The sequence below is a fragment of the Cavia porcellus genome, unplaced genomic scaffold (genome assembly GCF_034190915.1).
Source record: "Cavia porcellus strain 051 isolate PalLab524CR breed Dunkin Hartley unplaced genomic scaffold, mCavPor4.1 scaffold_17, whole genome shotgun sequence".
Classification (NCBI taxonomy): Eukaryota; Metazoa; Chordata; class Mammalia; order Rodentia; family Caviidae; genus Cavia; species Cavia porcellus.
The window spans coordinates 62,350,875-62,378,534 of NW_026947500.1; the positions used below are offsets into that span (position 1 = coordinate 62,350,875).

At 34.8% G+C, this 27,660-nt stretch overlaps 1 protein-coding gene across 1 annotated transcript; it reads left to right on the forward strand.

The window, feature by feature from the left end:
* Positions 1-91: 91 nt before the first annotated feature.
* LOC100719681 (vomeronasal type-2 receptor 116-like) lies at positions 92-26,772 on the forward strand. The gene is made up of 6 exons (XM_063229113.1): positions 92-285; positions 5,557-5,845; positions 6,231-7,037; positions 22,182-22,409; positions 22,758-22,881; positions 25,844-26,772. Exons 1-6 carry the CDS (start codon positions 92-94, stop codon positions 26,770-26,772), a joined length of 2,571 nt encoding a protein of 856 aa, XP_063085183.1.
* The last annotated feature ends 888 nt before the right edge of the window (positions 26,773-27,660 follow it).

Here is a 27,660-nt window from a genome sequence, read left to right on the forward strand (position 1 = left end):
CACATAATATATTTACATACCTGCCCTGCATTGAATTTTTCCTCTTACCTCAGTCTAAAGCATTGAATATATGTGTAAGATGTTGCCTTCGATGATTTTCTTCCTAGCCCTGCAACTTCCTATCTTAGTGTGTTTTTTTGACAATGAAGCCTGCCTTCTACGAAGGAGCACCAGTGTGCACAAGGATGGAGATGTGGTGATTGGATGTTTTTTGTCTCTCTATTTCTATATTTACTATACTGGTATCTTTCATATAAAGCCAACTCGAGAATTCTATTTCATTCAGTAAGCATCTTTGTTTATTTGTTTTCTTCTGGACACTAGAATAGATAATATGTAAGGATCTTCACATTGATGCAACAATATCCTCTATGGTGTTATCCTGTTCTGCTATGCACATGTGTCCAACAGGCCTGACTATTTATTTTTCTTGTTCTTTTTAAACATATTTTGGAATGAGGAAGAAAATGTTCTTTTTGTTTCTTGTGTTCATAGCAAATTGTTCTGACTCTTGGATCCTGAAAGGGACCCCACTCTCCACCATATTCTATGGTCCATGTCCTTCCTCCTACATAGATGGTACTGCATGACATTAGGTGATGTTCTTCATCACAGCTGAAATCCTTGGATTGAACTGAATGCTAAGCGGCTTTTGCCAAACATTCCCTAATACAATGAAGGGTTTGCTGATGTTTCTCTAACTATGCAAAAAAACCCTTACACTTTCACAAATTGTCTTCTCATATTTCTCCCCCTTCTGCTTGGAGAAACTATTTCTTCTGAATATTCAGTAATTATTTAAAATACACTTTAGGGTTGGGGATATAGCTCTGTGGCATAAGTGCCTGCCTGGAAAATGTGAGGTCATGAGTTTGAACCTTGGTAACAAAAAAAAAAAAAAAAAAACAAAAAAACCACTTTAGGGATCCGCAGCATTCCTAAATCCAGAAGGAGGCATAAATCATCTGCAATACTTTTCTCTGCCAATGTGATATTTGCTGCACAACCAGATATGCACAGAAACTCCCTGTTAGCCTGGTTAGCTCCCAAGAAGTTTCTTTCTTACTGTCCAGAAGATACAGATGTTTGTTCCACCAGTTGCATGAGCAGGCCTTGGAGGCTACAGACTCTGTTTCTGGTCATGAAAGTTAAGCTACTGCCACTTTTGTCTCAACTGGATTTTAATGGCCTTCACTGGTAGGAGGATTTTAGGATCTCATCTGTAGAGAGGACACTCTGCCCTGACCTTCCCAATCAGAACCCTGAAGACCAGATGAAGAGACTACTCAGTACTGGAATTGGAATTTCAGGGCTGGAAGTTTCTACAACCTGGTGATGTAACTTTTTCTGTGCTTTCTCTTCTGTGTAACCATTTTATTGATCTTTGTTGTATTGTTTTTTTCTTGGTGATAGAGGCATTTGATAGCTGTAACTTCAGGTCACTATATTAGCCAGCTGTGACTGTAATCTTTTAAGGCAACAACCTGAGCAGAGACAGCAGAATAAGGGAAGTGGGCCTTTTCCCTTTGCAAATAGGATCTCTACCTATTTCATACTGCTTATAACATCCAGAGTTCTGCTGGTATTTTTATTCCTAGACACTTTCCAAATGTTTACAAAGTTTTCAAGACAGGGACTTACTGTGCAGACTATGATACCAGCAAACTCCTGGGCTCAAAGATTTCCTCTGCTGAAGTTTCTCTATCAGCTTGATTTTAGGAATTTCATTACACCTTGAAAGTGTGTTTTTCTTCCATCTTTTTCTAAAATGTGTGTTATTACTGATATGCTTAATATAGAAGGCTTGATTTTGATTCTTGCTACTGAATGTTTCTTGTTAGAAACAGATCAGAATATTTGGATGTTTTTACTCAGAGAACTCTGCTAAAATTCGAATAAACCCTATGAAAGGATTACTTACTCATGCCACTTACTGAAAAGATTAAAAAGGTTTTATTTGATCAGGACATAACCTTCAGTAGAGAATCCAATGAAATGTGGTTCATTTAGGAAAGTGGATTCTAAAAGGTGGATGGGCTAATGTGTGTCTAGTGCTAACCAGGAGAATGCAGGCAGGAAACAGGGAGCGTACCTAAAGCTGCCTGAGGATTTGAACTATAAAAATCCCAGTAGAATCAGACATCATCTGAGTACAGTGAGGAACTGATCAAATAGCAAGCATTGTCAGATTTCAAGAGTAGTTCAAGCAGCTAGGTTCTGTTTCTATTCTTGGGAGGAGATGAACAAAAAAGTCCCCACTGATCTATTGTTCTTTACAATCACCTCATACGCTCAGATAATTAGTCAGCTTTTAAGTTGTACCCATATGCTATAATCTCTGTCTGTGGTGAAAAAGAACACATGTGAAATTCTGAGTTATTATGCTCAGGCTGATATATCTACCAGGAATGAGAGTTTAGAACTTAAAAGATTATTTTGATTCTTGATAAAATCAAAAAGAAAAGAAGTTTTGTAAAAATAAAACTGCTCATATTTAATCAAGATACATATTTTATACCAACCATATATTTAAGAATCTAATTTTAATATTTTGCAGGATCATATTGCAAATGCAGCAGTCACAATATTTAATACTCTATTCTTGGGTTTTCTGCACATAAATATATTCAAGGTAGCATCATTTTACCTCTGTTGATATTTGCATCAACTTTTTGTCCTATATAACATAATATTATATAAATTCACGCTAATTCTTATACATGCAAAATTTATATACTTTCAACCTACCATGTCAATTCTCACACTTTTTTGAATATTCCAACATTTCCAATTAGTTCCTCTTTTCATTTAAGGAGGATAATAGATATATGATGTGTAGAGGAATCCTCCCTGATTAAATCTAGAGAATGTTCAAGAGTAAAATGGCTGTATTCCTAATTATCTATTTTATATTGTTGTACACATGTTATCAAACCACATCCTACAACAACATAATAAGCACTTTAAAACAGCCACTCAAGGAAGCAATATTTCCATAACCTTTACACTGGACACTTGTCCTAAGTTGAGGTAAAAGAAATGGCAGCATTTTTATACACAGGCTTATTTTTAATTAACATCTGGATTGATTATATTGTATGCATTGTCTTAAGTATTTTATTTTATGACTTACCCTTCATCAATTTTTTGTCTTAGGAAAGGTCTTCTAATTTATAGAATCATTTCTACATATTAAGGAAAAGAAAATACTCTTGATTAGGTATTTTTAAAAATTATTTACTAGGCTTTTGTTGTTGTAAATGGTTTTACATAAATCATGCTTAAACAGAAATTGATATGACTTTGTAGGCTAGGAAAAAAACCTCCCAGTTTTCTTTTTCCTATTTGCAATGCATCTCAATTATAATTTTGAAAGTACATTTGTGTTGAGATTATTACTTCTACATTTTAATTACTTAGTACTTAAAATTTATTTAACAGGGTGTGAGGATTTAGCTCAGCGGCATAAGCGCCTGCCTTGCAAGCAGGCTGTCGTGAGTTCGATATCTGGTACCGATAAAAACAAAAAAGACCAAAAAAAATTGATTTAACAATAAGTGTTTGTATTCACTTAATTTGTTTTCACATTGGTTTATTTTTGCTATCAATACCATAATTTAATAGAGAAATTATAAACCAATCTTGTGATTTAAAATGATAGATAATAATGAGATACATACAGAGCAAGTTACATAAACAGATTATTTTTATGATCTGTTCCATTGATGCAGCTCTATCTTGACTTGCTTTTTCTCTAAATACCGTGCTCCTTTTGTGTTCTGAAAGTTTCACTATTTTTCAGATTTTGAATATTTTATAGTAGTTGTGTAATATGTGCCATTCATATAAGATTATCACTTCTTTAAATATTTATTAATGACATTGATAGAAATTTTTAGTATTAAAATTTGTGAAATATTATTTTTAGTGCTCTTATCTCTTTACCATATCTTTAGGGCTTTTAAAGAAGTCTTACTGTAAGTATTGTTAAAGCTTTTGTTACACTATGTATCTTTATCACAAAGGAGTTTCACTTACAAATTTTATATTGTAATTCTTTTTCATTCTCATTTACTCAGATATAGTAGGAGGATGTACTAGAATATTGTTCTATTTTTTACATGAATAATCATTTCCATAAAAATGTTGGCTTTTCTCTTCAGTTCTTGTTTTCTCTACTAACTTGCTGAATATAAATTCTGTGACTTAGAAATTACAGAGTAATAATAAGAAATTATGGTGCTAAAAAATAAGTATTGTTTTGGAAACATTTTCAATGAAAACGCTCTTGATATACAGCTTTTTAGAAGATTTATTCCACAACAATGACAGGAGATTGCACTGTGTCAGTAGCAATTTTACAGCTGTATTAACAGAAATCTCTCAGCAGGAGAAGGGTGGATGATTGTGTGGTGAACTCTTGAAAGAGCATGAATTTCTATGCCAGTGCTGACTCACTTTTGTTCTTTAAGCAAATCTAAGAATTGACTTAAAAGAATTAAGCACTAAGGAGTAATAAAATCCAAAATGTGTAAATTTTGTTGTAAAAAGGAGAGGGAAAAAAAAAGAAAAAGAGCTCTAACGGATATAACAGCAAGTGTGTTTAGGGGTGTTAAATAGCTGACTATATCAACGTTTTTGGATCATTGAACACAGCTGTTTGCAGTCTCCCTGTTTGAATGTCCACATTGTATTCTTTGATACTGTGGTTTGAGGAACTATTTTCAAGATGATAATATGTAATCTACTAACAGGTGATTTCTTACTGTTATGTTTTTTTTGTTTGTTTGTTTTGTTTTTTTGTAGTTCTGTATTACGTGTACCCTTACACCGCTTTGGTTTGTTTTGAGTTTTTCTCTTTTTCCTCTTAAATAAAAAAAAAATTTGAGTTTTATCTTTAATTTTATCTTTAGTTATCACATTCAATTCACTATATTGATAGGTGCAGTGTAAAATGCCTCTACATATTATGTTACCCAAACATTAAATCAAGCAGATTAATATATAATAAGAATAGTATTTCTTAACATGCATAAGACTGAATAGCAATTTTGTTTTGGATACACATAAATAATAATATTAAGGAAATATTTTTACATAAATGAAGCTTTTAAGCAGAAATGGATGCTTGTTAGTCCTGGATACCATATGTTACTCATAAATATATTATTTTTCTCCTTGGAAACTAAAAGGTTATTTTAAATATATAGCATTTTCAAAAGACCTGCATAGTTCAAATATACAAATTTTATTCTGAATTTATGTAGCATGATCATGTTAACTATATAGCAAATATAACATTAATGAAGCAACTCTTCTGGAAATTTTGTAAGGCTACTAAGCCCCTTTATGAGAAATTCACCCTCATGATTCATTTAATAACAACTGCCTTCCAAAAGGTCAATCTACTAATATCACCATGTTCACACTTAGGTTATAAATATATGAATGTGTGGTTAGAACACAAGCATTCGGGTTAGAAATCATACAGTACTGAATTGAAAGACAATCATGGATGGAAACTTTTCTCTAAGGACCTCTGTGTTCTCCTTGCAGGCTTACACCTAGCAACTACCAGAATTACCTGGCTTTCACTTTTGCTGTAGAAGAGATCAACAGGAATCCTCACATTTTACCCAACGTTTCTCTGGGCTATGAGTTCCACAATTTCATTTACAGTCATTGGAGGATACTAGAGAATTCCTTCCTGTTGGTCACAGGACAGCATGAGATACCTAATTACACGTGTAAGAAAGAAAGTAAATGTGCAGCAGTATTGACAGAAAATCCATGGGATACGTCAGCTCAGATAGGACCACTACTGAAACTCTACAAATTTCCCCAGGTGAGGGTTGCTGGGACAGGAAATCATGGAAACATATGCAGGGAATTTCAGCTACCAGGAGCATAAAGGTTTAAAAATGACTGCATTATTGTCTTTCAAATGGTACAATGCACCAGAGTCAATAAATAGAGATTTCCTCAGTTATACACAACTTCTTTTCCTTATCATTTTTTGGATTAAACATGCAAAAAAGATGGAAAAGTATGTTTCTTGGATATCTGAATGATTTACTCATTTTTTAAAAAAATCTCTTCTGGTAAATGTTTAGAAAAAAGGGAGGAGCAGGTTTTTCTCCTAAAACTAGTACAGCATACACAGTACACTTTAGAAATACCATTGCTTTGCATCAACACCAGGATATTACCCAATTTTCACTTTATTTTAGGTTTACACTGGTTCCTTTGATCCTACACTCTCTGAGAGTGGCCAGTATCCTTCGCTCCATCAGGTCGCTCAAAAGGACACATTTTTGGCCTTTGCCATGGTGTCCTTGATGCTTCATTTCCGCTGGAACTGGGTGGGCCTGCTCACCACAGAAGGCCATAAGGGTTTTCAGTTTCTCTCAGATGTGAGAACTGAGATGGACAGGAACAGAGTCTGTGTAGCCTTTGTGAAAATTGTGGCAAGTATCACTGTGTCATATTTCTCAGTCATGCAGAAACATGATATCCTGACTGCAGATACATCATCAGTGAATGTGGTGGTTATTTACTATGACACTGATAGTCTAAATGATGTGAGCTACAACATAGTGCAAAACTTAATGACATGGAAAATCTGGGTGACAAACTCACAATGGCAAGCAGACCTGGATGGAAGAAATTTCATACTTGACTCTTTCCATGGGGTCCTTGTTTTTTCACACCACTATGAAGAGATTTCAGGTTTCAAAAATTATGTCCAGGAAGCCACTCCTTTCAAATACCCAGATGACACTTATCTCTTTATGTACTGGTACAAGAATTTCCACTGCTCCTTCTCTGAGTCTGATTGTGCATTGGAGAACTGTATACCTAATGCCTCTCTAGCTTGGTTGCCTTCAAATCGTTTTGACACAACCATGAGTGACAGGAGCTACAATATATACAATGGTGTGTATGCTGTTGCCCATGCCCTCCATGCAATGCTTTTTGTGGAAGAACAAGGGCCATCAATGAGAAATAGACAAATGAAGATGTTTTCCCCGTGGCAGGTAAGGTGTCTTCTCTGAATGGCATACAGTGTCATCAAGGTGCTTCTCTCCACTTATTCCATGTGCTTCCCCCAAGAATCTTAGTACAATTTCTAGAAAATACAAGGCATTGTGTATCACACTTATTGCTAAAGAAGTATTTTTGAGTTGACTTGAAATTACACTCCATCAAGAACCACTGGCAAGGAGGACGAACAAAAGGCAAGCTAATTGGCTTGATCTAAAATATGTCAATGCCACATTCATGTAAAAATGTTCTTTGATTTTCTTAAGGACACCTGGGAAACATGTAGATACTTACAAATCTAAATTGGGTTGGTGTGAGGGATTCACCTTAGGACCATAAGCAACTGTCTACTAAATGCAGGGTCTTGAATACCTTATAAGAAAACAAAAAATCTTACCAAAACTATACTTGGTTAGACTTGACAATGCATGTAATTAAATTTTATTTATTTCTGCCAACTCTTCAGCTATTGATGAACTCATTTTTTAGGTATACCCTATGGGTCAGACACTGTATAGTCAGATAGATAATGGAAGTTGTGAGAATTTTTACTTTAAAGAGGGTAAAACTTAACATAACAAAACAGAACCAAGAGTATCAGAAGAAAACAATGGAAGTGACACAGATTTCAAAGCAAGACAAAAGTAGATCTACAGTGGCTACCAAAATATCACTTGTTTTCTTCTAAGTAGTTGTCTGTATCTTCAAACACAATGAATTCATACAAAACAAAATGGTATAAAACTGATCATAACAAAGTGATGAAGGCATACAGGCTTTCAAAACCAGACAATAGGAAAAGCAACAATGGCTGATATAATGTCTCTTGTTCTCTTCACAATTCTTTTGCATACCTTCATGGATGTTTAAATTAAACAACACAAAATTGACTATTAGAACTCTGAACAAAGAATAAATGCATTACTCAATTTCACAGCATGATGATACGGAATCAGCAATTCACACCATAATGTTTCTTTCTTCAAAAGAGCTGCTCATTTCATCATGTATAATATGATCCATTTCTGTAAACTTTTTAGGAGAAGTTATAGGCATGTATAACACTATACATGTATACCTATCCTTTTTGTATTAGAGAGAAAAACAAAACAAAGCAGATTACTACAAAAACAAGAAACAAAAACGACAAATAAATAATACAAAAGAGCCCAAAACAATGACAATATAAGCCTTCAAACAAGGTGGTAGGAACAGAAAAAAGGTGGCTGTTTTACCTAGTGATCCTCAAGAGTTCCTCAGATCACCAGACACGAACATGCAAAATTATTTCAGTCTTATGAATATTAACTGCTTTGACCCTAGAACTTACATATTTTATAGCACAGTCATCCTAGTTATCCTTTGTGTTCATATGAATTTAGATATTTTTACTTTTCCTCATTTTTCTTTTTCCTCCTTTTTCCTGAGGTATTATTTCCCCTTTGAGCACATTCTTATCCTTTCACTGTATTTATAGGACATTTTTTATCTTAGGTACTCTTACATTTCTTACACTAGGGTGAAAATACAGTATTTTCACATGTGAGTTTGATTTATTTCACTTGTGGATATGATCTCAAGTTCCATTGATTTACCTATAATTATCTCAATGTGGCAATTCCTTATAGCTCAGTAGAACTACATTTTACAAAAATATCACCTTTTTTTATTTACAAGGGAAAAAAACCAAAACTTTATGAGGTTACAGGTAATACACAATTACCAAATAAAATGGTAAGAAATCACTAGTTAATAGATTTCATATTGTCAACTTAGAAATAGTTGTTTACATTACAGGATTAAAGCATACAACGTGGACATTCAAACACTGAGACTGCAAACAGTTGTATTCAATGATCCAACAAAAACTCAGTAATATGATCATCTATCTTAACACACCTAAACACACTTGCAGTTGTATCATTTAGAGCACTTTATTTTCCTCTGTTTTCTACAGCAAAATTTACACAGTTTGGGTTTTATTGCTCCCATCGTTCTTATTACTTTTTTGTAAGAGAATAAAACCAAATATGACAAAACAAATCAGTCAGTCAAAACAAAGGATAGACACAGCACTTGATGTAAAAGCAGAACACAAGGTTATCAACAGTGTTTGCCATAATGCCTCTTGCTTCCTTAAAAAGAATTGCCTATATCATTAGGTAAGATAAAATTGAACAAAACAGTACAGAACAACACCAATAAAACCTGAACATTGAAAACATCACAAGAATTCAAAAGAATATAATAGTCAAACCAGAATGGGCATCATAGTGAATCTTAGTGTCTTCAAAATAGTTGTCTATAACCTCAAAATTGATACTATCAAACAGAATGGAACAGAGTCTGATCAGTCAAAAACAAATAGTGGGAGTAATACAGGGCTTCAAATCAAGTTAATAGGAAATCAAAAAGTTACCATAATATATCCTGCTAATTTTTTGATTTTATTCCCTTAACTAAAAAAATAAATAAATTTTTTTTATGAATAAGGGGAAGATTGACATAAAAGAGAACATAACAACATAACAATGCAGGTCAAAGCATGACAATTTCAGCAACCTAGTGCTTCACCACAAGATAACCCGACTTAACAGTAGTTACTCTAGTGTCTCTTTCCTTGAAATTAAATATAACTTCATATACTATAGCATCAAACATATCAAGACAGTGTGAAACCATTCAAATGGATGAAAGTAGTACAGGGTTATTAGAACCAGATAATGGAAAATGAACAATGATTTCTATATTATCTCTTTGTCTATAAAAATGTTTCTTTATACTATCTCATATAATAAAATCCAGTAAGATACAACATGATAAAACTGAGACAGAAGAGCAACAATTCGGTGGGACCTCAAAACAAGATGATATTAAATCAGCACTAGCTATTATGATGTCTTGTTTTCTTCAAAATACCTATTAATTTCATTACAGGAAATAATATCACATAGCCCAGAATAAAGCCATTCACATTAATGAGTGAAAACTATATAAGGCTTCAAAGCCACATAATAGGGATCATGATTACCACATATTTTATATATTTGAATCATTTCTTATAATAGGGAAACTATTCTGTATTCATACATGTGAGTTTGATTTATTTCACTTATAAGTATGGTCTCAAGATGTGTCCATTTATTTATAAATATCTCAGTGTGATCCTTCTTTACACCTGAGTACTACACTATTATATAAAAATATCACAACTTTTTTATCCATTCCTCCGTTGTTGGATACTTAGGGTCCTTCCAAGATCTGGCAATTACAAATTGTGCTGCTATAAACATAGGTGTACATATATCACTGTGGTATGATGCTTTCAGTTCTTCTGGGAATATGCCTAAAAGTGGAATAGCTGGAAAGATGGAACTTCCAATCCCAGCATTTGAGAAATCTTCAGACTGACCTCGACAATGGTTGCAACAGACTACAATCCCACCAAAAGTGCAAGAGACTTCCTTTTTCCTCACAGCTTCAAGAGCATATGTTGTTGGCAGTTTCCTGGATGCTGGTCACTCTTTCAGGAGTGAGATGGAATATCGGTGCAATTCTAATTTGCATTTCTCTAATGACAAATGATGATGAACTTTTTGTCATGTATTTATCTGCCATTTGTATTTCTTCATCGGAGAAGTGTGTATTCATCTCACATGCCCATTTTTGGATTGGATCTTTGAATTTTGGGAGCCTAATATTTTTTAAATCTTTATATGTTTTAGAAGTCCTCTTTCTGAGGGAGAGATTACTAAAATTGTTTCCCATTTTGTGGGTTTTTTTTTCACTATGCTGGAGATTTCTTTTGACATGCAGAAACTTTTTAATAGGAGGTGGTCCCAATTTGATTCTGGGAAGCATTTCCCGTGCGGTTTGAGTCTTGTTCATGAATTCTCTATCTACCACTATGACTTCAAGGTTTCTGCCCAATTTGTTTTCCAATAGATTTAGTGTTTCTGTTTTAATATTCAGATCTTTGATACATTTAGATTTTACTTTAGTACATGATGATAGGCATTGGTCTAGTTCTTGTTTTTGGCTTATGGAAAGCCAGTATTTCTAGCAGCATTTATTAAAGAGACTGTCATTTTTCCAGGGATCCTGTTTGGCTCCTTTATCAAAGATAAGGTGGTTGAGTGTGTTTGTAGTTGTGGTTGTATCGTCTAATCTATTTAACTGATCTTCAGCTCTGTTTTGATTCCAGTACTGTGTTGACTTTACTACAGTTGCTTTGTAGTATAAATTCAAGTCAGGGATTGTGATGTATCCTGCCTTGCCTTTGTTACTTAGAAATGTCTTGGCTATTTTAGGTCTCTTCTCACTCCAGATGAATTTTAGGAGTGATTTCTCTAGATCTATGAGGTATGTTGCTGGTATATTTATTGGTATTGCATTGAATCTGTGTAAGAGTTTTGGGAGAATGGCCATTTTCACAATATTTATTCTCCCTATCCATGAGAAAGGAATGTCTTTCCATTTTCTGAGATCATCTTCAATTTCTTTTTTCTGTGTATTATAATTTTCCTTGTATAGGTCTTTCACTTGTTTTGTAAGACTTATTCCTAAATATTTGGTTTTTTTGTTTGCTAGTGTGATGGGTGTGGCTTCACTTATTTCTCTGTATGCAATTTTGTTGTTAGTGTATAGGAATGCTATTGATTTTGAGTATTGAATTTGTATTCAGATACATTAATAAATTCATTTGTTGTATCAAAGAGTCTTTCAATGGAGTTTAGGGGGTCATCTATGTAGGGTGTCACTTCATCTGCAAAAAAGGATAATTTAACTTCTTCTTTTCCTAACTTTACTCCTTTTATTTCTCTCTCTTGTCTAATTAATCTGGCTACTATTTCCAGTACTACATTAAATTGGAGCAGTGATAAAGGAAGTGCTTGGCTTGTGCCTGGTTTTAAAGAAAAGACCTTCAATTTTTTGGCCATTTAGTATGATACTGGCTGTTGGTTTGTCATAATAACCTTTATTATACTGAGGTAAAGACCATCTATTCCAATTTTCTGTAAAGTTCTTATCATGAATGAATGTTGGACCTTATCAAAAGCTTTTTGTGCATCTATAGAAATGATCATGTGATTCTTACTTTTGGCTTTATTGATATGGTGGGTTACATTCATTGATTTACGTATGTTGAGCCATCCCGGCATGCCTGGGATGAATCCCACTTGTTCATGGTGTATAATCTTGATGATTTGCTGCCACCTATTTACCAAAACTTGTTGAGGAATTTTGCATCTGTGTTTCTTTGGAGATTGATATATAGATCTCTTTTTTAGTTGGGTCTTTCTTACGTTTTGGTACTAGAGTAATGTTTGCTTCCAGGAAGGATTTAGGAAGGATTGCTTCACTTGCAATTTCACTGAAGAGTTTGAAGAGTGTTGTCATTAGGTATTCTTTGTATTTCTTGTAGAATTCTGCAGCGAATCCATCTGGGACTGGGCTCTCCTTTGTAGGTAAGAACTTAATTACATTATCAATTTCATTAATAGAAATTGGTTTATTCAGTAGATTTATATCATCTTGACCTAGCTTCAATACTTCATATGTTTCTAAGAATCTGTCTACTTCTTCTGTGTTATCAAACCTTCAAGAGTACAGGTTTTCAAAATAGTTGTTGATGATCTTCTGTATTTCTATAAAGTCTGTAGCGCTTACACCTTTTTCTTTTCTTATTGCATGTATTGAGCTTTTCCTGCCCTTTTTAAAATAAGATTGTCTCTTGTTTCCTTAAGAAGAATTGTCTATCTCATTAGATATTATAAAGTTGGACAAAACAGTAGAGAACAAGACCAATAAAACTTAGGCATTGTAAACATTACAGGACTTCCAAAGGAGACAATAGTCAAACCAGAATGGGCATCTTAGTGAATCTTATTGCCTTCAAAGTAGTTGCCTATAACCTCAAACTTGATAGTTTCCCTAATGTAAGTAATGATTCAAATATATAAAAATATGTGGTAATCGTGATTCCCCATTATGTGGCCTTGAAGCCTTATAAAATTTTCACTTATTAATTAGAAAGGCTTTATTCTGGGCTTCTTGATATGGAAATATTTGAAGCTATAGTATATGAAGTTTTACCCAAATATTTCAAGGAAAAAGACAGACACTATGGTAACTACTATTCTTTAAAAAATTATTTAGTTATTTCTTATGTTTATTTTAATTAAGGGAAAAATTTTAAAAATTAAGATATATAATAGTAACTCTTTTTGATTTCCTATTAACTTGTTTTAAAGTCCTGTAATACTCCCACGATCTCTTTTTGACTGATTAGACTCTGTTCCATAACAGCAAGTGTGTTTAGGGGTGTTAAATAGCTGACTATATTAATGTTTTTGGATCATTGAACACAGCTGTTTGCAGTCTCTCTGTTTGAATGTCTACTTTGTATTCTTTGATACTGTGATGTGAGCAACTATTTCCAAGATGATAATATGTAATCTATTAATAGGTGATTTCTTACTGTTATGTTTTTTTTGTAGTTCTATATTATGTGTAACCTTACACCACTTTGTTTTGTTTTGTGTTTTTCTCTTTTTCTTCTTAAATAAAATAAAAAAAAAACAAACAAAACCTCTCCCAAAGGAAAAAAAATAAAATAAGATTGGCTAGGGGCTTATCAATTTTATTTATTCTTTCAAAGAACCAACTCTTTGATTCATTGATTCTTTTGATTCTTTTCTTAGTCTCTATTGCATTGATTTGTGCTCTGAATATTAATAATTTCCTCTATTATTTTGGCTTTGTGCATGACCTGCTCTTCTTTTTCTAGCTGTTTGAGGTGTAGCATCAGATTACTTATTTGTACTTGTTTTGTTTTTCTGGTGTGGGTAGTCAGTGTAATAAAGATTGCTCTGAGGACGGATTTCATTGCATCCCACAGATTCTGGTAAGTTGTATCACTATTTTCATTTTCTAGTAGGAATTGTTTAATTTCTTCTGTAGTTTCCCCTGTGACCCATTGATTATTCATGAGTGTGTTATTCGGTTTCCCTGTGTTTGTGGGATTTTTGCAGTATCTTTTATCATTAATTTCTAACTTCATAGTGCTATGGCCCAAAAACATGCAAGGCTTAATTTCAACTCTTTTGCATTTATTTAAATATGTTCTTTGAGCTAATATATAATCTATTTTAGAGAATGACCCATGCACTGCTGAGAAGAATGTGTATTCTGACGTTGTTGGATGGAACATTCTGTATATCTCTGTTAAGTCCATTTGTTCACATGTGTGATTCAGTCCTATTATTTCTTTGCTGTCTTTCTGTCTGGTTGATCTGTCCTTTGGTGTCAATGGTGCGTTCAGTTCTCCTCTTACAATTGCGTTACTGATAATTTGATTTTTCATTTCTGTTAATACTTGTTTTATATAACAGGATTCTCTGGAACTTGGTGCATACATATTTCAGAGAGTTATCCCATCCAGTTGAAGTTTTCACCTAATGAGTATGTAGTGACCTTCTTTGTCTCCTCTGATAATTATTGGTTTAAAGTTCACATTGTCTGAAAACAGTATGGCTACTGATGCTTTTGGGGGGGATTCCTGTTGCATGAAGTATTGTTTTCAATCCTTTAATTTTCAGTGTGTGAGTATACTTCTGGGTTAGATGGATTTCTTGTAGACAGCATATGGTTGGATTTTGTTTCTTGATCCATTCTGCCAGTCTTTTTCCTTTAATTGGTGCATTGAGACCATTTACATTAATGGTTATAACCGTTATGTGCTGCTTTATTGTTGGCATGTTATCTTTCTGCTGTTGCATCTTTATCTTTCTGTTCTGTTTAATTATCTGCTTTCCTAAATGTATCTAAATTGCCTTTCTATATTTTTTGCAGGGTTGACTTGGTGATCATGAAGTTCTTCAGCTGTTCTTTGTCATGGAAGTATCTTATGTCTCCATCGATTTTGAAAGATAGTTTTTCAGGGTACATCATTCTAGGTTGGAAATCATTTTCCTTTAGGATCTGGAATACTTCACTCCATATTCTTCTCGACTTTATTGTTTGTGCTGAGAAGTCTGCTGTGATTCTGACAGGTTTTCCTTTAGAAGTAATCTGTCTTTTCTCACTGACAGCTTTTAATAATCTATTCTTGTGTTGGGTTTCTGGGATGGTGAATATTATATGTCTGGGTGTAGTTTTATCTTGGTTATGACTATTTGGAGTTCTATATGCTTCACTGAGCCTGATGTCATCTTCCAATCTCATGCTTGCGAAATTTCCAGCTATTATTTCGCTAAATATTGTCTTGATATCCTTTATGTCATCCCCTTCTTTTTCATTAATCCTTATCAATCTTACATTGTTTTTCTTTGCATCATCTTGCAGTTGTTGAATTGTGATTTCTGATTTCTTTGTTATTTATAAAAGATTTTTCCTTTCATGTTCACTAGCTGCAATCCTGTCTTCGGGGTCTGAAATTCTATCTTCACTTTCATTGAGGAATTTTTTACAGCTTTCAGTGGAATTTTTGATTTCCTGTATATCTCTGTGCATCTGCTTTATGTATTCTGTTTGTTTCTTATATTGCTCATCCAGGGATCCTATCTTTTTGTTTAGTTCCTCCAATTTTTAACCGTGTTTTTTTAGATATATCCAGCATTTCTTTCATTTCTTTTATCATTTCTTCTTTTACCTGGAAAATTATTTCTAATTTGAATCCATTTAAAGTTTCCCAGAGTTGCTTGTTTATTTCAGTAGCTATTATGTCCAAGATTTGAGGTTTATGTCATATATTTTCTTCTATATATATTGCTCCTAAGGTTTCTTGGGTTGGGCTGGAAGTTTGAAATTGTAATTTGATCTTTCATTTTGTCTTTTTCCTATATTTCTCTGTTTCAAGTGTTATTTGAAAGCTTCCTCAGGGGCTGTTGGAAATCTACTTCTATGCCCACAGCTCAAGGGACTCTGGCACCCACTTCTCTTAGCCTGCCAGGCCTCTGGATCCAGTGGAACTCAACTGCTTGCTTAGAACTTCACAGTCCCAAACAACCTGGACTCTGGGGAAAGTAGCACCCACCTGGTTGCTTAGAAATCCACAGTTCTCCAAGCACAGCCAGAATGGGGAGGCATATGCAGGCGCCTCAAACCTGCCTATCACTTCCAGTGCACCAAGAAGGCTCGAGGGTCTCAAACAAGCTGGGCTAGAGGTAAAGGGCACCCGAATGTTTGCTTAGAACTCCACAGTTCTCCATGCACAGCCGGAATGGGGAGGAAGATGCTGGTGCCTCAGACAAACCTACCTCTTCCAGTGCACCCAGAAGCCTCAAGTGTCACAAACAAGCTGAATACCCCATGTTTTTTACTCATTCCTCAGTTGATGAGCATTTAAGCTGTTTTGAAGATCTGGCTATTTCAAGTTGTGCTGCTATAAACATGGGTGCACATCTGTCACTGTAATATGTTGTTTTCAGTTATTCTCAGAATGTGGCCATAAGTGGAATACCTGGGTCAAAGGGGACTTCCAATCCCAGCATTTTGAGGAGCCTCCAAACTGACCTCCACAGTGGTTGCACCAGTCTATACTCCCACCAACAGTGCAAAAGAGTTTCTTTTTCCCCACAGCCTCTCCAGCATTTGTTGTTGGTAGTTTTCTCCACCCTGGGTGTTCTTTCTGGAGTGAGATGGAATCTCAGTGTGGTTTTAATTTGCGTTTCTGTAATGACCAATGATGCTGAACATTTTTTCATGTATTTATTTGCCATTAGTATTTATTCATCTATTTGCCATTAGTATTTACTCAACTGAGAACTGTATCTTCATCTCAGATGCTCAATTTTGGATTGAATTTTGGGAGCCTGATTTTTAAAAAACTTTTTAATGTTTTAAACAGAAGTACTTTGATGGGCAGTTGACTTAAGATTCTTTTTAATTCATGGGTTTCCTTTTTACTCTGTTAGAGATTTCTTTCAACATGCAAAATCTTTATAAGATGTGATCCCAGTTATAGATTCTAGAAAGTATTTCCTGTGTGGTTTGATATTTCTTCATGAATTTGCTACCTACCCCTATGTCTTCAAGATTTCTACCTATATTTTCTCTTTTAATATTTAGATCCATGATCCATTTTCACTTTAGGTGATAGGCATGGTTCTAGTTATTAAAGAGACTTTCTAACTTCCAGTGAATGTGTTTGGCCCCTTTATCAAAAATAAGGTGACTCAATGTGTTTGTAGTTGTGATTGTATCTTCTACTCTATTCTACTGATCTTCAGGTCTGTTTTTACTCCAGTACCATTCAGATTTTAATTTACCAGCTTTATAGTATAACTTCAGGTCAGGGATTGTGACGTTTCCTCCCTTGCCTTTGTTTCTCAGAATTACCTTTGTCGTTCTAGGATTTTTCTGGTTCCAGATGAATTTTCGAAATGATTTCTCTAAATCTATGAGGTATGCTAGTGGTATTTTCATTGGAATTGCATTAAATCTGTATTACAATTTTGGGAAAATGGTTATTTATACAATATTTAATCTTCCTATCCAAGAACAAGGAAAGTCCTTCCATTTCCTGAGATCCTCTTTAGATTTTTTTCAGGGTATTATAATGTTCCTTGAATAGATCTTTTACTTCTTTTGCTACATTGAGTCTAAGTATTTCATTGTTTGGATGTTATTATGAAGGGTGTGGCTTTTCTTACACTCACTCAGTGAGTTTCTTGTGTATAGGAATGCTATTGATTTTTGAGTATTGACTTTTATCCAGCTACATATTTAATTTATTGAATATGCCTATGAGTCTTTCATTGGAGCTTTGTGGCTCTTCTATGTAGAAGGGATTACCTGCGGGGGTGATCTGCAAATAATTACAATTTAACTTACGTTCTTATCATTAGTCCATTTATTTCTCTCCTCTAATAGCTCTAACTAGTGTTTCCAGCACTCTTGAATAGGAGTGCTGATACTGGACATCCTTGTCTTTTTCCTGATTTTAGAGTAAAGACTTTCAGATTTTGGCTGTTTAATATGATACTGGTTGTTGGTTTGCCATAGATGGCCTTTATCATATTGAGGTAAACACCATCTATTCCAATTGTCTGTAAGGCTTCTACCATTAATGAGTATTTAACTTTATCAAAATCATTTTCTGCATTTATAGAAATGATCTTGTGATTCTTATTTTTGACTATTGATATGATGAATTATATTTATTGATATGCATATGTTGAACCATCCCTGCATTACTGGAATGAATCCCACTTGGTCTGGGTGTATACTTTTCTTGATTTGCTGCACTTTGTTTGCCAATATTTTATTGGTAATTTTTGCATGTATGATCATTAGGGAGATTGGCCTGTAGTTCTCTTATGCGGTGGGTCTTACTCGGTTTTTAGTGTTAGATTAATACTTGCTTCCTGAAATGAGTTAGGGATAATTTTTTCCTTTTCAATTTCTTTGAAGAGTTTGAAGAGTGTTTGCATTATGTCTTCTTTGAATTATTGTAGAATTCCTCAGTGATTCCATCTGGACCTGAGCTTTTCTTGTTGGCATGTTTCTGATTACATTTTCAGTATCATTAGTTGAAATGGAGTTATTTAGCAGTTTTACATCTTCTTGATCAAGTTTGGTAATTCGTGTTTCTAAGAATGTGTCCATTTCTTCAGTATTACCAAGGCTATGAGATTAGAGATACTCAAAGTAGGTACTGATGATCTTTGATTCCACAGGGTCGGTAGTGATTTCACCCTTTTCATTGCTTATTGCATGAATTTGGGTTTTTTCCTTCCTTTTTAAAATAAAATTGCCTAGGGCCTTAGAAGTTTGCTTATTCTTTCAAAGAGCAAGCTTTTTCATTAACTGATTTTTTGCATTGTTTTCTTAGTTTGTAAAATGAGAGCATTGATTTCTGTATGATCTTTATATTTTCCTCCCTTCTTTTGACTTTAGGCTTGATTTCTTCTTCTTTTGCTAGATATTTGAGATGTAGTGTCAGGTTATTTATGTTTGTTCAGTTTTCCTCATGTGGGAATTCACTGCAATAAATTTTCCTCTGAGGACTGCTTTCGTTGCATCCCACAGGTTCTGATAAGTTTGTATTTGTATTTTCATTTGCTTGTCAATATTGTTTAACTTCTTTAATTTCCTCTGTGATCCACTGATTTGTCAGGAGTGTTTATTTAATTTCCACTGATTGTGAGGATTTTCTCATTTTTTGGCCATTAATTTCTAGCTTCATTGTGCTATGAATCAAATATACATGGCATAATTTCTATTCTTTTGCATTGACTTAAGCATGTTTTGTGGACTAGTATATGGTCAGTTTTACGAAGTATCCCATGTGCTGCTGAGAAAAATGTATATTTTGGTGTTACTGGTTGGAACACTCATTATGTCCAACAAGCCCATTTGTTCACTGTTGTGATTCTGTTCTCTTATTTCTTGCTGGTTTTCTATCTAGTTGATCACTTTCTTTGTGCCCATTAAATACTAAAATCTCCCATTATAATTGTGTTATTGCTTATTTGATTTTTCATTTCTGTTAATATGTTTTGTATAACTTGGTGTTCTGGAATTTGATACATAGATATTTAAGATTGTTATCTCTTCCTCTTGAAGATTTTCTGTAACTAGTATGTAGTGACCTTCTTTATCTCTCCTGATCATTCTTGGTTTAAAGTTCACATTGTCTGTAAACAGAATAGCTACCCCTGCTTTTTTTGGGCTCCTGTTGCATGGAGTATTGTTTTCCATCATTTCAATTTCGTTCTATGATTTTCTCTTTTGATTACATGGTTTCTTTTTTTTTTTTGTCTTTTTCATTTTTATCGGTACTGGGGATAAAATTCCCAACTGCCTGCTTGCAAGGCAGGCACTTATGCCACTGAGCTAAGTCTCCAGCCCCGTTAGATGGGTTTCTTGTCAACAGCAGGTTATTAGATGTGTCTCTTGATCCATTCTGCCAGTCTGTTTCTTTTAATTGGTGAATTGAGACCACTTGCACCTATGGTTATAACTGATATATAAATATGTATTGGTATTTTTGGACATTTCACATTTTCCTGTTGATTCTTTACCTTTCCACTCTATTTAATTGTTTGTCTTGTTTAGTGGTTTTTTCATATGTCTATCTAGAATGTCTTTCAGTATTCTTTGCAGGGCTGGTTTGGTGGGTATGAAGTTCTTCAGATGTTCTTTGTCATGGAAGTATCCTATTTTTCCATCCATTTTAAAGGACAATTTTGCAGGGTACATCAATCTGGGTTGGAAGTCATTTTCTTTTAGGATCTGAAATACTTCAATCCATGCTTTTCTTGACTAAATTGTTTGTGTTTAGAAGTCTGCTGTGATTATGATAAGCTTTTTTCATATGTGATCTACTTCTTATACAAGCTTTCAATACTCTATTCTTAGGTTGGATTTCTGAGATGTTCATTATTGTAAGTCTGGGTGTATTTTTATTTTTCTACGGCTATTTGGAGTTCTGTATGCTTTGCTTATCTGTATCTCAGTTTCCTTTTTCTTGTTTGGGAAATTTTCAACTATTACTTCTGTAAATAGCCTCAGTATCATTTCTTTGGTCACCTTCTTTTTCATTTATACCTATCAATATTGTGTCATTTTTCTTTGAAACACCCTGCGGTTGTTGAATTGAAATTTCCAGATTCCTTGTTACTTGTAAAAGATCTTTCCTTTCCTGTTCACTAGCTGCAGTCTTGTCTTTAGTGTCTATCTTCATTTTCATTGATGCGGGTTGGCCAAACTTGATTCAAGTTTCCTGCACACCTCTTTGAGTCTGTTTCATGCAATCTGTTTGTTTATTGTATTGTTCATTCAAGGTTTCCATCATTTTCCATTGTTCCTCTATTTTTTATATTTCTTAGATGTGTGGTTAAGCATTTCTTTCATTATATTTATCGTTTCTTCTTTTACCAGCAGATTATTTCAGGTCTGAGTTCTTTTGTAGTTTACAATTTTTCTTTATTTTAGTTCATATCATTTCAGGAGTTTCAGGTATACGTCTTACTTTTTCTTCTGTGTTCATGCATCCTACCCTTGATTGGGGTGGGCTGAAGGTTTGAAATTGCATTTTCTTTTTCATTTTATCATATTCCTATGTTACCTTAGGGAAGCTGATAGCAAGCTGTCAGTTTCTTTCTTGGTTGAGAATATCTATCCCTATTGCAGGGAATTTCAATGGTTGAGTGGAAGTCTTTAGACAGAATCAGGTGGCTCCCGGATGCTTGGTGTCACCAGGTGTGGCCTTACCAGCCTCAGAAAGATGTGCCAAAGCTTTGCTGTGTAATGGAAATCACTGCATGCCCTCTTGAATAACAAGGTGTAGCGCAGGTGGCTGGGGGCAACTCAAGTGTTGCTGAATGTGGCCAAACAGGCATGGAGGGACTTTCTAGTGCATCCTTCACTGATGTTGAATCCTCAGTAAGGCCTTGCCATTCTCAGAGCAACAAGATAAAGCCTCCCAATGAAATAGAAATTGCTGCACACAATTTCAGCTCATCACATGGAGTATAGGTGGCTGCAGGCCACTCAGGGGTCACTGGACTGGACCACTTATGTTTTGAGAGAACTTTGAGTGCATCCTCTGGTCATGTGGCATACTGTCAGGGTTTTACCCATCATGCAGCAATGTGTCAAAACTTCTCTGTTGATGGAAATTGCTGCACACATCATTGACTCATGCATAGTACCTCTGGCCAGTCGGGGGTCATTTGGGACTGCAGGCCCAAATAGGCCTCCAGGGACTTTCCACGGTGACCTCTAGTGATGTGGTACTCTGGATGAAGCCTTCCCCATCTCAAAGCAAGGTGCCAAAGCTTCCCCATGAATAGGAATTTTCTGGGCACACTTTCAGCTATTAAGATTGAATGCAGGCTGCAAGTTGTGAAATTTAGAAGCTTCAGTTTCACAGTTAATGTTTTTCTCCAACCCGTCTGTACATCTTATTTGAATTGGAATGCAAAAAAATTATTTTTCTGAAATTGACTGGTGTTTCCTGACTATGGTACATTTTAGTCCTTCAACATTCACCTGTTCCAATTTAATTGATACGATTGCTTAAACGGTTCTGAGTAAAGGGAAATTAGTGACACTTAGAACCTTCCTTGCACTCATATTTTTGTTTGTATCTTGGAGCCATGTTAACATAGGATGTTGTGTGTTTTTAGCTGAACCCCTTTTTGAAGAACACCCAATTTTCCAATTCTGCTGGAGATCAAGTGAATTTGAATGACAGAAGGAAACTGGATTCAGAGTATGACATTCTCAATTTTTGGAATTTTCCAGAAGGCCTTAGACTTAAAGTTAAAGTGGGAACATTTTCTTCCCATGCTCCACATGGTCAAAAAATGACTTTATCTGAAGATATGATAGAGTGGTCCACAGGAGTTACAGAGGTACGTTGGACCTAATCATGATGCACTTCCTTAAGCACAAGTGAGCTAAATCTCTCAAAGGTTTTGTGCTTCCAATTGTCATCAAGTAATAATCATCTGTGGACATTGAATAACTTAAAATAAAATTTTTAAATTTTAAATTTTAAAAATGATTGTTCATATGTTTTCTAGTGGGTGGGAAATGAATGCATTTACTTTATTTTTGTAAGTATGTGTTTCATAGTATGAGACAAACTTGGCATGGGGATTCAATAGTTTTGTTTATGTAGCTATGAAAATAAAATTTTTTCTCGAAATTCTGAAGTAAGTAAAATTCTAAGAAATTACCACTATACATTCTTGCCTTAGATTCCCCTCTCAGTATGCAGTCAGAGTTGCAGTCCTGGATTTAGAAAAAGCCCTCAAGAGGGAAAGGCTGCCTGCTGTTTTGATTGCATCCCTTGTGCAAACAGTGAGATCACCAATGAAACAGGTAGGAGCGTGTCCTGTGGACACATACTCAATCCACTTTTCACTCACTCTGCCCCTTCAGGTAATGGGAAAAAAATCTCATAGAGGACACCAATGACACAGAGGACACTGATTCTTCCTTCGCTTATCAAATGATTTGTTTTATTCAGTGCTATTACCTGGTTGGAAAACGAATTTTTCCTTTTGAAATTCACTCTAATTCATTTTCTTTTTATTACATACTTTTTCATCTTTTTTCCACTACTGGTTATTAAACCAAACTGTGCTCTATCAATGCTCCATATTCCCAAATACTGTTATTTGATATTACGTGACAGAGTATCACTAATTTGCCTCAGGCTGCCCCAAAAATTTGAAAGCCCTGTCTGAGTTCACTAATTCTCTGGAATAACACTTATGTACTGCTACATCTGGTTAAACTGATACTTTAATTTTTCTCAGAAAACTTAGGCAGATCAATTTGATTTTGGATATTTTAAAATTACAGTTTTAGAAGGGTTAAATGACAATTTTCAGCATGGACTCTCAACTCTGCACATGTTTAACAGAAACAGCATTTACTCTTGGTGCTTCCAGTACCCCACTGCATAGCAAAGACTAGAAATATAGTCACAGATTTGAGAATATAATACTAAAATAGCAGAATGTTCCTCTCAACACCTATGTAATCTACAAATACATTCATACATTTATGACGGTTAGGATCACAAATAATTTGTAGAATAAAGCCTACATGATTGCCTACTTCAAACTAAGCCAAGGAAAAAGTGTTTGAATGGCTGTTGAATGTTTTATCCAGAGAGTACCAATCATAAATCCCTCTGGTCCAACTTCATAAGGTATAGGGAACTGAGGACAAAGAACACAGGAAGACTGTAGTGCATGCTGAGTTAAGAGTCCAGACAGTGGATCAGTTCATGGTTACTAGAGCAGGAATATGGTTTAGAGATTTTACAATATCCTAATTTGTGACATTGAAAACGGTGTCAAGGACGGGTGTTTTTTTAGTCCTGTACACTATTTTGTAAAGGCCAATGGTACGCTTCAAGAACATACAAGTAGTAGAGGAATGAGAAAAATGACAGAGAATAAAGGACATGAAATTTCTTAACATGCTTTAATAAGTGTCCAAAGTGTTCTTGTCATGAGTGACCTGCTACTGCTCACCAAACACCTCATTTGGAGTACAATGTGAAGATAAAACACTCCATATTTTGCCTTGGATAAATCATACTGTATTTGTACCAGATAGAACTATGATTTAGTAAAAAGCATCAGTAAATACTTAAGAGATATGCTTTGTTAAATCAAGTAATAATAAAAACTAATCCTAACTGCAGACATACTAACAAGTGCAGGCTTTGTGGGCCTGACTTGATCAACAGTTCACACATATTTTTTAGGTCAGCAGCACAACATTGTTGAACAATTTGTAGATCAAAAACCTAATCCTTTGAATTCAGCAAAACAGTCCTTTTCCAACTTCTAGACTGCAGTTGTTTAAGTAAGTATAGTGGCCAAGGATGAAATTGTTCTTGAAGTAACACTCACCAAAGTTGGAGCCAATGGAAATCTGACAGCAATTTAGATTTGATGGCCAGCTTTCACAAAGTATTTATCCAAACTTCAGTTTATTCTAACACTAACTCATGGTAAACAGGATGGTAATTCTTCAAACCACAATTTTAAAATAACAGAAATAGACAATTAAGTTCATTTCATCAAAAACTTTTGCTCAAACATTGATCAAAAAGCTTGAAAAAATGTTTTCAGTTAACTGAGGTTTGAAGAGCTTTGTACACCTTCTGATATTAGAAAGAAAGATAAAGGAGATATTACCTACCAATTAAGAAGTAGGAGAAAACGCTCTAACAATTCCTCAAAATTAGTGTTATGTTAACCTATAGTACACTTTACAATTTGTAGTGCATTAGCAAGAATGAGATTAGAACTTTCTGGGTCATAATGTGCCAGCCATGATGCTCAACGTCATGATTAATGCAGTGAAGAAAACTAACAAAAATATGTATTAGAAATAGAGAAACATGATAATAAGATTTTCTAGTGATATTAGTTAACTGTAACATTTATGTCAATGCATAAATTTATACTGAAATTCCTAGTTATTCAACACAAGGCTATTACAAAAAAAAAACCTGTTTCTACGCTTGATCATAAAGTATTCATATGTAAAATCTTAAAAAATGATTTTTCAGCAATTCAAAATCACTAAATATGTAGTACATAAGCTGTAATGGTTTGGCAAGATGCCCAAATCAAACTATAGAAACACCCTTTTGAAAATAAAATGTAAAAGTGATTGCAGCAAACACATAGATGTAAAGGGTCAACAATGGAACAAGTCACATTTAATATATTTCCAAGTATGCATATTCCTGGAACACAGTAAATAATATTGGCTTCCTAATATGAGATTGTTAATTGAATATCTGGGGAAGCATTTATAACAATTTCAGTTAGATCAAATAAGGGCAGTAAGTAATAAAGGTTGATCCTTTTTTACTTTTACAAAGAGTGTTTTATGGTTATGCCACATTATAAATAATAGTAAACAACAAATAGGATTACTTGGGAATTATTCTCTATATACCATCCTTTAATATTGTGCTTGTAATACAACAGAAGCATGAGGTGTGGTGATACTTGCTTGGTATCCAGGTTTCTGACAGGCTGAAGCTAAAGGATTAGAACATAAAACTGACAACATAATGACTTAAGTAAATTTTCTTCTCAAAATACAAAAACTTAAAAGGATTATAAATATACCTCATGGAAGTTTCTGAGCTCAATCCCACACTGTATAAAAAGAAAGAGAAAGAAAATACAAAACAAGAAAAATATCAAAAAGCCACCATTTAGTTCAAGTCCACTGAGTTCCTGGGGATGGGACTGTAAAAAAAAAATACAAAACGAAGACAAGTAACAATTTTAATTTTCTCTAGATATGGAACAGTGTGTAAAGTGTCTAGGTCATCAATATGCCAACACTCAGAGAAACCAATGCTTGCATAAAACTGTGACCTTTCTGGCTTATGAAGATCCTTTGGGAAAAGCTCTGGCTGGCACTGCCCTGAGTCTCACTGCCCTCACAGCTGCTGTACTTGGGCTCTTTGTGAAGCATCAAAACACTGCCATTGTCAAGGCCAACAACAGGACTCTCAGCTACACCCTGCTCATCTCTCTCCTCTCTTGTTTCCTCTGTTCTTTGCTCTTCATTGGCCAACCCAACACAGCCACCTGCACCCTCCAGCAGACCACATTTGCACTTGCATTCACTGTGGCTGTTTCCACGGTCTTGGCCAAAACCATTACCGTGGTGCTTGCATTTAAAATCACTGCTCCAGGCAAGAGGATGAGGCGGTTGCTGGTATCAGGGACACCAAATTTCATCATCCCCATCTGTTCCCTGATCCAACTCACTCTCTGTGCAGTCTGGATGGGGACAAATACACCCTACATTGACACAGATGCACACTCTGAGCATGGCCACATCATCATTGTGTGCAACAAAGGCTCCCTCACTGCTTTCTACTGTGTCCTGGGATACCTGGGCTCCCTGGCTCTGCTCAGCTTCACTGTGGCTTTTCTGGCCAGGAACCTGCCTGACACCTTCAATGAGGCCAAGTTCCTGACGTTCAGCATGCTGCTGTTCTGCAGTGTGTGGGTCACCTTCCTCCCCGTGTACCACAGCAGCAAGGGGAAGGTGATGGTGGCCATGGAGGTCTTCTCCATCTTGGCCTCTGCTGCAGGTCTGCTGGGATGCATCTTTGTCCCTAAGTGTTACATTATTTTGTTAAGGCCAGAGAGAAATTCTCTTACAGGGATCAAGAATAATATACTTTCTGTGAGAAAGGAGCCTTCTTATCATTAAACATGTTTGTTTTCTATTATAACTTGTGGTCTTGAAGTCAAAACTGAACCATGTGTGAAGTCAGACAATGTATTCTATTATATGCATTTAGATCCTCAGTAGAAAGTATAGTCCTCATCCGTTTCAATTGAATTATATTCTAAATATTTTATTTCAAGCTATATCCTGTCTTCTATGTGCTGATTATAGTACATTTTAGTAGTTGTGTGTATATTTGTCTTCTTTCAATTCTCTTTTTCAATTGGTTGCATTACTTTTACATGTCCTATCTTACATAGCTTTTAAGATCCAACAAGTGACTGGTTAATTCAAGTATAAACATGATGATTTTATCATGCTAACATATTGAATTTGTAAACTACTTTGAGAAAAATCTTGCAGATATGCAGTAGAATGTTTTCAACTTCCACATTTGCATTTCCTTGCATCCTAAGTAATTATTGTTGATGGCGAGGTAGACGTGTATAATGTACATTTTGAATTATATATATAGATAGATACTTCATAAAATAAGCATTCTTTTCATTATATATCCAAGTATTTTAAAGAATTCTTAGATAATGTGACAAGAAACGATTTATCTACCATATGTTGTGACATGTATATTCATGTTAATCCACATATATGAAGTTTTATTTCTGTTCAAGATGGTATACACATGTGATCCTAGCACTAGTGAGAGGCTGAATATTGTAAGTTTGAGCTCAACCTGGAGTACTTCAAGGCTTAACAAGCATCTGTCTGAAAATCAACATTAAATAAATCAGAAGCTTACTCTTCTGCCCACATCCAGTTTTTGGCTTTTGAGTCACCAGGTTTTCTTTCAGTGTTTAAATAGAGGAAATTCAATAATAATGTTGAAAATTTAGTTCTGATTAAAACCTTCAA

Coding starts and splice junctions, on each gene's coding strand:
- LOC100719681 (XM_063229113.1), top strand. CDS start 92: ATGATTTTCTTCCTAGCCCTGCAACTTCCTATCTTAGTGTGTTTTTTT. Junction 7,038..22,181: donor AGATGTTTTCCCCGTGGCAG/GTAAGGTGTCTT, acceptor GTGTGTTTTTAG/CTGAACCCCTTTTTGAAGAA. Junction 22,882..25,843: donor TGAGATCACCAATGAAACAG/GTAGGAGCGTGT, acceptor AATTTTCTCTAG/ATATGGAACAGTGTGTAAAG.